At 40.0% G+C, this 12,822-nt stretch overlaps 1 protein-coding gene across 2 annotated transcripts in view; it reads left to right on the forward strand.

Annotated features, from left to right (window-relative positions):
* Nucleotides 1-6,746: 6,746 nt before the first annotated feature.
* The window catches only part of jag2b (jagged canonical Notch ligand 2b), a 50,305-nt gene continuing 44,229 nt past the window's right edge, over nt 6,747-12,822 (forward strand). For both annotated transcript variants that reach the window (XM_039692866.2, XM_039692868.2), the window contains exons 1-2: nt 6,747-7,145; nt 7,632-7,952. In XM_039692866.2, coding sequence (XP_039548800.2) covers nt 7,077-7,145; nt 7,632-7,952 — 390 coding nt within the window. In that variant the 5' untranslated portion in view covers nt 6,747-7,076. The remainder of the gene's footprint in view (nt 7,146-7,631; nt 7,953-12,822) is intronic.

Raw genomic sequence — 12,822 nt, forward strand, 5'->3', positions numbered from 1 at the left:
TCTCTGAACCATTGGACGGATGTGGGGCTTGGACTGGAGCAGAATAAAAACAAGCAAACAGGAGAGTCACCATTCCGACTCTGTTGTAGGATATCCTGGATGAGTGCATGTCGCTGCTGTTTCAGGGCAGCCGAAGCATGTAGAGTTCAATATGCTCAGCTCTCATGAGATTCAGGAGCCGTTCTAGGCCAGTGTGATGTCATAAACAGGACGGACATCCTGGTCTTTTCTAGCCCAAATATAACCATTCCACATATGGAAAAAATACCCTTCGCAAGATGAGGTTGATATTACGTTTTAGTACATGACTGAAATGATTACGATGAGACATGACATAAGTTCCAGATGTGATAATAAAAGCATAACAACCTCAGATATTTATTGTTTAGAATGCTGGTGTAGCACAGCTGAAAAATTGGTAAAAATGATATGATATAATACATGAAATATGATCTGGTATAGAAAGGAAAATGAATGCAAGTGGTAAATATGGGTTGAGAATGGGAGATTCAAATGGAGGATGTTGATGATAAACAGATACGTGTCCCCTTGAATTAATCTGACAACAAAAGAATCCTCGCTCAGCCCTCTGTGCAGATGTATTATGTCTTTAATGACACAAATAGCATAGGCATGTCCCTGCATTCAGCCCTCTTCAGAGACCCACATGAAACGAGGGTGAAGAGTCTCTTGATTACGCACAACTCATCAACATTCTCAAGTGGGGTCTAATTATATATTGTTAACATAATTTATCAACAATTGCTGCTGATCCTCGTTTTCAAACAAATGTGTAGCTACATTATGCACAATATACTGATATACAATATTCAATATACTGTAGATGATTATATTATATATTGTAGATAGATAGACAGAAAAATATCTATCTATCTATCTATCTATCTATCTATCTATCTATCTATCTATCTGTCTGTCTGTCTGTCTGTCTGTCTGTCCGTCCATCCATCCATCCATCCATCCATCCATCCATCCAATCCATATATCCATCCATCCATCCATCCATCCATCCATCCATCCATCCATCCATCCATCCATCCATCCATCCATCTATCTATCTATCCGGTTAGATCTTTGAATTTTGCAGTGAATCCAGGAGCTCCTTTTCCCCGGCACAGAGTGTCAAGGTTGATTGGGCCCATTGTATAAGGTCTAATTGTAAAGATTATTACGCAGAGCAACCTGCACCTGCTCGAAAAGAGGGAATCAGTCGGGGGTGTGTCAGGTCATTCTCAAGGGCAGACACAAGAAGCTTACTGCAACTCATCACGCTCATTCTCTGAACATTAAAGACAACCTGTTTTTCTGGATAAACGTTTTGTTCCATCATCATGAGACATTTCTAAAGCTGTCTTTTTGTTTTTAACTTAATTTTCATTTAAGTACTGAGCAGTCTATTAAATTCCCACTGCCTAATATGTAATTAGATTTTTTTTTACAGTCAATATTTCACTTACTGTACTGTTTTGTTGTTTCAGTGGTCACCAAGAAGTAAGTCTTCACATACATGGTAGACAAGCAAACACTGACAGAAAAGATGTGCTCCATCCTAAGATGTATCCCTCGCCCTTGTTTAGGTTACAGGGCAGAAGGAAGCAACATTTCCTCGGAGATAAGAAGACTAAGCAGGGATCAGTGATCAGGGTGTTGGGAGTTGCAGCTCTGTCAGGTGTCGGATGCCCTCATGTTCTGCGCCACTGCAAATATGTACACCACTTTTACCATACAAGAGGTCACAGAGTGCTTGACAGAGATGTGACCCCTGAAAATAGATATCATTTTACAATTTACTTTTTTACACACAAACTGTAATTCAGTGTGTATGAATTATTTCTCAGCCAACATTATAATTCAGAAATATGCTAAGATGAATGTTATTTACCAATAACAAATGACTTTTTAACATTTAAAGATTTTACAACAAGGAGCCATTCTCATTAAGGTCTCACACTTCAGAGTTGTCTATGTCTTTATGCCTTTGGTGGCCAACGGCCAGAAAGAAAATCGTTTCTGGAACTTGTAGAGTGAGATTCCATTGAGAACAACCAATGTCATTTCCTCATTTGGCTTTTTTAAGTTATGGAAGGATAAGTCATTTTTTTCAGATGTTTTACTGTCTAGGCAAATATGTATAGGCACGTGCCAAATGACTGCGGTTGTAGTAGGTCTACATATTTTATAATGTTAACTTCAAATAAACGTAATTTAAATTTGTAGTAGCATTGGATCTGGATGGTAAGGATAACTCTGGGAGTTGGAAGGGGTGTCGCGATTCTGCCTTCTCACACCGCGACACAGGTTCGTGGATCTGAGAATTTGCGACTTCGGTGTTATAACGCACATCGTTACAGCCCTATTAAAATAGCGTGTATTTAGCTAATATTAAAGTGGTTTAAAATTTCTCCACTCAAAACGCTATCGGTCTCGACTATTTAAATAGTCTTAAAGTTAAAGGAATATGACTTGGCCTGAAAAAAACAAATTCCATCAGAAGAATTTACTTTAATCCCTGTAATTTGTTTCAGACTAAAAAAAAATATTTTTCATCCATTTTGTTCAGTTAGCTCTGGTTGATGTCGTTGTACAGAAAAAAAGTTGTTATGGTTGGTCTGTGTGGTATTATCCGGTTGCTCTTCTTGTTGACGATTGATGGAATGGGGGCCAATCAGGGGCCAATCAGATTTCAGCAGGGGCCCCTGTGGCCCCGCCTCTAGAACCATCCCTGCCTCTAACTCGAACAGGTTAACAGTAATCTTTTGCCATGGGTCATTGGGCAGGGGAGTGGTTACCAGTGGTTCACGTCTTTGTGTAGGTTTGTGCTCTCTGCAAAAGTCACATAATTCCACTTTGTGATCTGTGCTCTGATGTTTGGCCACCAAACTGTCAATTTGGCTCGCTCCCGAACCTTGGTGAGGCCCTGGTGACCTCCATGCAGTTGGTCCAGGACCTCAGCTCTGAGTATTGCTGGAACTACTATGTGGTCGTGACTGTCCGATTCTGATAAGTGAGTTCTGGCTGCATAGTATCCACGCAGTGGTTAGCTCTCCGCCATTTTGCGAGGCCACCCTTTTCTGATGAATGTGATTACTTTTTGAAGTTCAGCATCGCTTTGTGTGACTCTGGGTCGCTTGGGTGACTTGATTGGTTTGCTAGCCACCATAGTGTTCACATATGCCTTTACTTGTGTTTCTGTTTCAGGCTCATAACAACTGTCTTTCAGTGGATGTCAGGAGTGCGACTACCGGAAACATGTTCAGCAGTGACGTTGAATCGCATGAGGCGCATAAGCAGTCTCTGACATCAGAATGGCATTTTGTCCAGATCGTATGACTTGACCAATGGCAACAGTGGCTTCTGTTCGTAAATGGACCCGGCCCATACCTTGGATATAGCGAGTGAAACGTTCACAAGCCCAAACAAATGCCAAACACTCCTTTTCGATCTGCGAATACCTCTTCTCCGCATCAGTGAGTGTGTGCGAGCAAAAGGCAACGGGCCGCAACTCTTCGTCGTGGTCTTGCAGGAGGGCAGCACCGCGGCCATAACTACTGGCAGCGGCACTGACCAATGTTGGTTTGCTGGTGCCGTCCACAACACCGCGTCGAGATGGCGGTCATGCCCCTCCTTTGTAGATCCGTAAACCAGGATATGGTCCATCACAATGACTGCCCCTTCTTAGCCTGGATGCCAGCCCGAACCCCGCCCACAACATTTTTTGGTCGGGAAGTTTGGCCTGGACTCGATCCATTGAGGAGTATTTATGATTAGTCAAAAAATGATCGAGCCAATCAAATTGCCAGGGCGGGCTTTATACGATGATGGACAGATGATCTGCAGGGACATAATCATCACGTTATCAAAGAGCGCTTAACTGGTTTCCCTCAAAGATGACTGCAGCTGGAGAATTGAGATGTATAGATTCCGCTGTCACGTCTGCTGTAAAATAAATCGACAGTGCATTAATTTTAATAGATGAACAGAATACTGCAATTAAGACATTTGTCGATCGGAAAGATATTTTTGCCGTCCTTCCTACATGATTCGGCAAAAGTGTAACTTATCAACTGGCACCGATGGTCGCTAAGAAGATGGGATGTAATGAAAAGCATGTGATCGTTAAGACACGCCTCATAATCAAAGCCCTAAAGAGGGTCTATTTTAAAAAGGGTTTTATTCGTACAGAATTACATAAGCTATGCGTTCGACTCTCGTGGTTAGCATACCTCCGAACTACGGTAGCTTAACATGGACAAAAGACAATCTCTCAATAGAAGATTTGCTTGAAATTATAAATGAGTCATTCTTTGCAAGTGACATTCTTCGAATTGTGTTGCGGTTAAAGTGAGTTGCCTCAGGTAATCGGCCAGGTATAAACAAAGGTAAAACAAAAAATAGAAACATAACATACTTATCCCCCCCCCCCCCATTCAAACAAAAATGGAAATCTGTATTATAACCTTGCTTGCATGTAAAGCAAACATTGATGGCATAAACTTTATCTTTTTTATTTTAATTAAAGTATCAACATATTTAGGTGTCATATATACATACTGTACTGCTTTACAAATGCAATAAAATTCTATAGTGCAAATATATTCCCCACTGGATCTCATACAGTAACTATTGAAGAACTTTTCAACAAACAGTTGTAATTCAATTGCTGAGAAAATTGCTTGGAAAAAACGGTTGTAGGCTATATGGATAACAAAAATTAGAAACATGTTTTTCTTTTCTTCTTCAGACCTAATGAAAAAATAATCTGATAATCATGTTTTGATGCACTCTTGTGACAATACACATTTTTTGCATTATCTTATGACTATGTGTAGACATAAGACAATGTTTAACCTCAAACTAAGGCAGAAACAAACTAGGTAGCCGGAGGAGGCATCCATAATTTTATGAAGATCAATTTCACAAAAAAAATAAAATAAATAAATAAATTAAAAAAGTCAGTAAGTTATGGAGCTTGTCTAGCAGCCATAAATCTGTGATTTTCCTATCAATAATTTCTCACCTTTGGGAAATCTCCTTATATCACATTTAATTTCCTGTGCTTGCTTTACAGTTAAATTGTAAGCCCATCGCTATGGAAACAAGCTTCAGTAATAAGGTCATGCATCCAATATGAGAACTGAGCACAGCAATTCAAAAAGCAAAAGGATCCCAATTGATTTATAACCTGTCAGCAAACATTGCTATTTGATGCCCTGTTTTTTTCCCCCTGCATGGCTGAATCATGCTGTCACTTTAACATATGGTTTTGTCTTGTCAGAATCGCAACAAGGGATTCATTATTTTCCGATATACCAGTCGCAGCTGCTTTTTGGGAGGAAATGAGCAACTAACAATCGTGAACGCTATTAAAGTGGGTCAAGGCCATGATTTGAGATAAAAGGGAATCAATGGATTGACTATAGGTTTGCGTGCAAGGCCTCTAAGGCAAAGTCATGAAATATGGATGAGGGGAGCCAAAACACGCCTACTAGCACCACCACACCGCCAGCATCTCTGTCCGTCAGTCTGACACTCCCCCTTCCCCCATCTCCACCACAAAACTGTTATTACCCTCCTCCTCCTCCTGACGTGTGAAATATCAAGTGAGGTTGTTTCTTAAGTAAACATATATTTACAGCTTACCTTGTGTCATGGCAATGAAAAGAAAGCTGAGCGTTTTGGCCACACTGTCAAACATCCAATTAATAAGCTGCAGACACACAAATCAGGACCCGATATAGCATAATTAAAATGATGGAGGACCTCAGTACTGCTCATTTGTACATCTTCTTTATCTGACACACACAATTCAGGTCTTGGAGCCTTTATTAATGAACTGATTATGTGAATCAGGGGTGATATATAGGGGGGACACACAGAATGTGTATTGTTGGGTTGCTATCCAGGATCAGCTGGTCTGGTCTACCAGCCTGGCCAAGCTGGTGTTCAGCTGGTTTGGCTGGTCTCCAGGTTAGACCAGCTGAAAAGTGTCTATAACTCCTTTAAAACCAGCTTAGGCTGGTTTAAAGAGGTTTTTAATATTTCTTTCCAGCAAGGAGGACTAATAACCTCTGCTTTAAGGTAATTAGACATTTAGACTACCCAGTTATATCTATAAACTTTATTTTAAAATGTTCAGATTAAAATGTTTTTCAACGTTTGTGTTCTTTATTTTTGGGGTCTCTCTTTTCAGGTTAAAGCACATATGAACAGTAGAGGGCGCTCTCACCTGTGTCAAATCACACTATCAGGCTGAGCACGCATCAAACTGCAGAGAGGAGATACAGCTTCCCCGAGGATCGGACTACTTTACGTGGTTTTCGCATACTAAATTGAATTGTGAATTTAAGTTAAGTTTTAAAGCACTTTATTGACTTGATTTTTTGGTTTATTACATTGCCAAAGCACATCAATACACACAAAGTGATAATAAAATAAAGTGCCAGTAATGTTAATGACTGGTATAATGTAAAATAAAATAATATAAGGAGTACGACTAATCAATCGTTAACTTGGTACTATGTCACTTTAATTGTACAAATACAGCACAGTAGTTGAATCGCCATGGTTAAATAAATGCAGATGATGGATACATGTATCATGTGTTCGCACTCTTACAGTTGAGGTGTGATTGTCACTAAATGTATTTAGGAAGCATTCAAATAATATAGGATTACAAATTCTGCATTTGAAGAATAACACAAATATCCAAATTATTGATGGAAAAAAAAGAATATGCGTTTTATTGCTCGTTGTGAAACAGCGTAAGTTTTGGCAACACTCCGCCCTCGAGTGGCGGTTGGCCACGCGAATCAGCAGGAGGCTTTGTGATTGGTTCAATCAGTTGTCAATCACGCGAGATCTCCTCAGGCGTGTGGTAGCTGTGAAACATATCATTTGCTGTGTGAAGTGAATCAGTCCGAGGGAGAAAGATCAGGCTAGACCATCACCGCGCAAACACACCACGCTTGTGAATTTTTGCATGTCAGGAACGGAGGATCCTGTCGCCGGTCAACGGCCGTTTTCCATCTTGTATTCATAACGCATAAATCAGCGGCATGTGGAATTGTATCAGGATTAGGAATTGTCTCCCAATCGCGTGCCTGCTGTTAACGATATGGACGAAGGTGAGAGCGCTGATTGTTTCTAGTCTTGCAGATCGATTTAATTGCTATAGCAGTGATCAGCAGGCAAAAGTTGATGGGTGTGGGCTGATGATTTCAATGAATTCTGCTCAATGTAGGCTAATCGATATTTGAATTACGCAGCCACATGTGCTCATGCAATTGGAAATGTCATGAATCATGATGTAAGAAATATTAACTTGCACCACGATTCCCCGTCATTAACAATACAATGAAAGGTGGATCAGTTAAAGGGTCTTTAAAAATATAGCTACATTGCTCTCTGATACGCACTACAGGTTAGCAAAATTGTAGACTTATTCTCTGGAGACTTGAATGCACCAGCACACGCTACACATTCCCTCTCAAATAATATTACCTCAGTTTTGCAAGCACGATCTGCATTTTACTAATAAACAACAAAATATTTTGGCTCCTATGTTTATTTATTTATTTATTTATTTATTTGTGTTCAAATGTTATTTTTAGGTGTCCCATTCCTCTGGCTATTTTGAGCTGCAGCTGATTGCTGTAGAAAATGTAAACGGTGAGTTGTGGGACGGGGAATGTTGCGACGGCACGCGGAACTCCCAAGACCAGCGCTGCGTCCGGGACGAGTGCGATACTTACTTTAAAGTGTGTCTGAAGGAGTACCAGTCTGAAGTCACCACCACTGGCCCGTGCACCTTTGGCTCTGGATCTACTGACGTTCTCGGTGGAAATATATTTTCTTTAAAGACTGCTAAGAACAACCCCAGCAAAACGAGCGATGTGGGAAAGATCATCATCCCCTTTCACTTTGCTTGGCCGGTAAGTGCGCGTCTTTTCATGAGCTAGCTATTAATAATAATGCGCCGCGGTGAGCTGTCACTGCTCGGAAGTTGAGTGCACTATATTGTTAACGGGATAACAGGGTCTCTTTTTTTAATCATGGTTGCTGTGTGTCCTAACGAGTTTATATATATATATATATATATATATATATATATATATATATATATATATATATATATATATATATATATATATATATATATTTGTGTGTGTGTGTGTGTGTGTGTGTGTGTGTGTGTGATTAATAACGCTCATATTTACTTTGCTGTGCGTGTTTGAAACTGGTGATAGGCTACACATAACGTTAGCTGCATACGAGATCGTTCACTCTTATAAAATGACCTGTTCTGTTATGTCCTCACCCCCATCGTATTGTTTTAAGAGCTCTTCCATTACTTTGGCAGTCACCATTCGCTTACATTAAATGGAAAAAAATATTAAATGCGAGTTAATGCTGACTGAATAGGTCATTCTGCCTAACGGAAGAAAGTCAATAAGTTTTGAAACAACATGAGATAATATCTGTCTGTGTCTCAAAACGTTGTGAGCTGCCTATATTAGACAAAATTCTGGTTATCATAGGCGCGTGTGCATCACGGTCTTGGTTGGCAGCTCACTAGAACTGACACCGCTTTTGCGTTGGTTTCAGTCGGCTCTTCTCTGCGACTGATGCGAATCTTTACCAAAGCGTCCAGTGTAGGTAGGCAACTTGTTATTCAAATATGACGCACAAACCAGAGACCGCTGCAAATGTGTCCTTACTGGTCTTTGTGATTTTGTTAAGTCGATCTTTGTAGCTTATTACCACTACAAAATGTACTACGGTAACAAACGTTTCCGTTAAAATACCATAGTTACTTGTTGTCGGGGGTTAACAGTGAGTGTTGTAACACCATTCAACGTCAAAGCATTGGCGTATTCTCAAACTTTGTATTTTCAGTTAATGCTAACTTGTTGAAACGATTATAAATTATCCCATATTCAGTTGTGAAATTGCATAAACAAACGCCATTATTTGAATAGGTTAAACTGACTATGTTACTAACTTCACAGAGCTCTGCCCCAGCTGTACAACGTGAACACATGAATATGGACTCTCCTTTAAGTGTTAGAAGCTTCTAGATTTTTTTTTTTTGGCCAGTGTTGGCTAATATCACACTTTTATTGTAGTTGGTAATTTTACTGAAAAAGTATAGCCTAGTTATCATGGAAATTAGTTGTAAGGGTAGCTGTGTACTGGTTGTCTCCCTTGTGTTAATATGTGAAAAACTTATCAAGTGTCTTTCCTGACACGCAGGTACGTTACTGATGCTGATATCAGGTGGCAAATCGCTGCAATGTTTTATGCAGTTCAGTGTCACACCCGCAAAAAACAACAGCAACAACAAAAAAGGAGATGTTGCATAGTATTGTCTGTCAGCTTTGGACGGCAGCCCAGTTAGGCACATACTCACCTGTGCTTGATGGCAAACCTGCCCTTCTGTTGGCGACCCACCCCAACAATACTTAAACACACAACCCTTTAAGTTAATGTGTAACATGCTATCAAACTGACCCTTTTGGGGCCGGCTTTGATGCTACACCTGCTACTCTTCTGACCCCGACTTGAAATTTCACCTAGATATGTCCCTGTATAACTCTGATCAAATGATCTGTGGCTCTAGACTCGCGTCTGAAAGCCTGTGATTGAGTTTGAATTTCCAATGCCATGTGTTTGCAGTTTCTTGGTGTCCCATGAAAGCTAATGAAATTGCTAGAGGAATGTGTTCCTGAAATGCCTCTGCATCCGGTCATCTGTTTGATGTGCTCAGTGTAACATCATCTAGGGTGTATTGTATCTAGCACCTCATCCAGTGTCTTGGAGATGGAGTCCGCCACCTTTCGGTGTAATTATCAGTTGTTTTTTTCTTGTTTGTCTGCTGATGTCTGAGATACTGTCTATATCAATACAGATTTCCCACATTTGATTAGATAAAAGTTTTTTGATTCTATTTGCTACTTCATAATGAATGAAAGTAAACTTTAAAATGCATTTCTTGAAAGTAAATTCTTTTTATAACAATATCTAAAATTGTTATAAAATCACACTTAAGTTTAAACTCTTGTGAAAAAGAATGAAATGTCTTGTTGAATGAATGATTCATTTAAAGGATCCATTCGAAGATTCAATTGTTGTTTGAATCAGACTGCTCGAGATGCGCTGTTGTTTTGATTCACTATTAAGAACAAATTCATAAGAGTTGTTTATTTGTGAATCCCACCACACTGGTTATTGCATGCAATACATTTTTTGGCCATTATTTTGTTGTACTTGATTTAATTCAGATTGCAAACTAGGGTAAAATGCTTTCTTTTGCTGCGTGGTTGGAGATTCAGTGGCGGTGAAACACTTGCATATCCTTATCAAGATTAATGAAATCCTTATCAAGATTATTCTAATGTAGATTGTGATTAATCCCAGCCCTACTTATTATGTGCTTTTATCTTCTTATCATTCTTAGAAGTTAATAGAAAGCCAAGCTCCCTTTAAAGTATGAAACTAGCGTTTTTGAAAAGGTCTTTGTGCAGATTTGGATCTAGTAGGTTAAGATCCTCACCTGTCAGTTCTAGTCCCTTGCAGTTGTGTAACATAGATTTGTTTGACAGTTTTAGCGGCTGTGTAACTCCACAGCGCAAGAGTGTGAGAGACGGTACCCACGAGAGCCTCTGTGGTGGCACAGTGAATGTTTTCGATAGAGGCAGGCAGCTGTATCCGTCCGTCAGAGTGGAGGACCACTGCGCTTCAAGGCTAAACGGCAGCGTCAGCCACACCTGATTGGGAGCTTGCTGGGCAGTTGCTAGGAGACTGTTACATGGGCCTTTAGTAAACAATTATCTATTGCCCTCCGAGATCCCTTCCCCCTTAACTGATCTTTCAGTGGAGCCACTCGTTCTCATCTCACCTGGGAAAGAAGTGCTAGAGCCTCACAACTGATTACACTATTGACTGTGTAATTAGCCAGTCACAGCTGGCTGCGTCTCCGGTCAACAAAAGCAGTAATTGTCCAGTCCGGCATTAGAGCAGGTGGCTGCCGATTGGGACTGATTATAGATCGCTGCTCCCCAAAGGCCTCAAAATGTCCAAGAAAGCAATGTCCATATTTTGTTGTTGTTGTCTTTTATGGGGGTTGACCAAAAGCCAGTAAAGTTGTTGGTGTCACGTTTTCACATGCTGATTTGTAAAAACGGTGCCAAATTAGTAATAAATAAAGTAGGGAATGACCAGTACAAATTAGATGCACATGCAGTTGGATGTTTTTTAGGGAGCATTTACATCAAATAAGTTCAAAAACAGCTAGAAAGAGTGTCTGAAGTTACTATTGTATTTTTAACTTGATAGCTTCTTAAACATAATGCTTGTGGTGGGACAAACCCTTTTACACATAAGTTTAAAATATTCTAAATGACTCCCCAGCATGAGTTCTCTTACGAGAGGTTCTCTCGTATTGCGTATAAGCTAGCTTACGCTACGGGAAAGATTATTCTTTTCTGAGAAGTTGAAGCCAAAAAATTATCCTTTAATTTTGTATCCATTGTCAACGCAGTTCAACTGCAGCAGACCATGAGCGGGCTAGCTAGCGGCTCATTGGTTCGCTGCTACAGAACTGGTACAGAACTGCTACAGCCTTTGAGGGAACTCGCGGCCAATGAGAAGCTCACGCGCTCTCATTGCGTCAAAGCCCGCCAAAACGGTGTGGCCCGAGTCTATAATAGTCGAGTTTCCCACTGTTTTCTGGTTTTCAGTGAATGAAGGGAGAATGCTAGTAGCGCAAGCACGGCCGGGAACGCAATACTCGTTCCCACATCTAGAGAGAACCGAGGTTACGTTAGGTAACCGATTCGTTTTTCAAGGTGACTGCGATTTAGAACTTGCCACTTTAATGTTTCCATGGTGACGCATCATTGCTTGTCACGTGACACGGCACAACCGCAACGCAGCGCTAAATGAATGAGGATCTGTTTTTATATATTTTTTTTCCTTTTTTATTAAAAATATTCAGTGTATTAGCTATAGCATGAAACACTGATTCCGATTGTCAAATATGTGCAAGTGGATGGGTGTTGTTTAAACATCTTTCAAACAATCGCGTTAGTTGAGCTGTATGCACAATGGGCGGCAGCATTTTTGTTTGTTTTACAGTTCAGAGAATCGGATCTGTTGGATTTACAACGTCAATTCTTCCACTTCTCACGAAATACATAAAAGTAAGTGGTCGGTGAACTGGAAGAAGAATAGGGTAAAATGTAAAGCTACTTACACAATGTGTATCTGATATGAATAAAACGTGTCGTCTTATTATAATTAAAAAGATTATTATTGCCGCTTCCATAGACATCAGTGTGTATTTTACAAACTCAAAATCATTGTTTTGCTAGTACTTGTGTGTATTTAAATGTCTGAAACCTAAAATAAATATTATGTGGTTGAAAACACTTCAACGCCAGCCAACGTGCGAGAGCAAGTTTGATTTTGGCAGTTGATGACGTGATTCACTGACCATTCTAATCACACTGGTGTGATCGGACACTCCAGGGACCAGCCAAGACTTATTACACCGGTGTGATCGTACGCGTGAAAAAAACTGTACAAAAAGCTATACAATAGCCAAAGATATCCATCTGATTGTGTCGTCCGCCTTAAAGGGTTGAATTTAAACACCCAACTTTTATGAGAATTTTGTTAGCTATTAGCATGCCAATTAATGCATCACAAAAATCAAAACTACAACACTTTACAATAAGGCTCTATACAATAACATGGGTTAATGTGATGGCTATCATGGAATGGAGAAACAAAACATTCATC

The sequence above is a fragment of the Pimephales promelas genome, chromosome 13 (assembly GCF_988280905.1).
Source record: "Pimephales promelas chromosome 13, fPimPro1.hap1.1, whole genome shotgun sequence".
NCBI classification, from domain to species: Eukaryota; Metazoa; Chordata; class Actinopteri; order Cypriniformes; family Leuciscidae; genus Pimephales; species Pimephales promelas.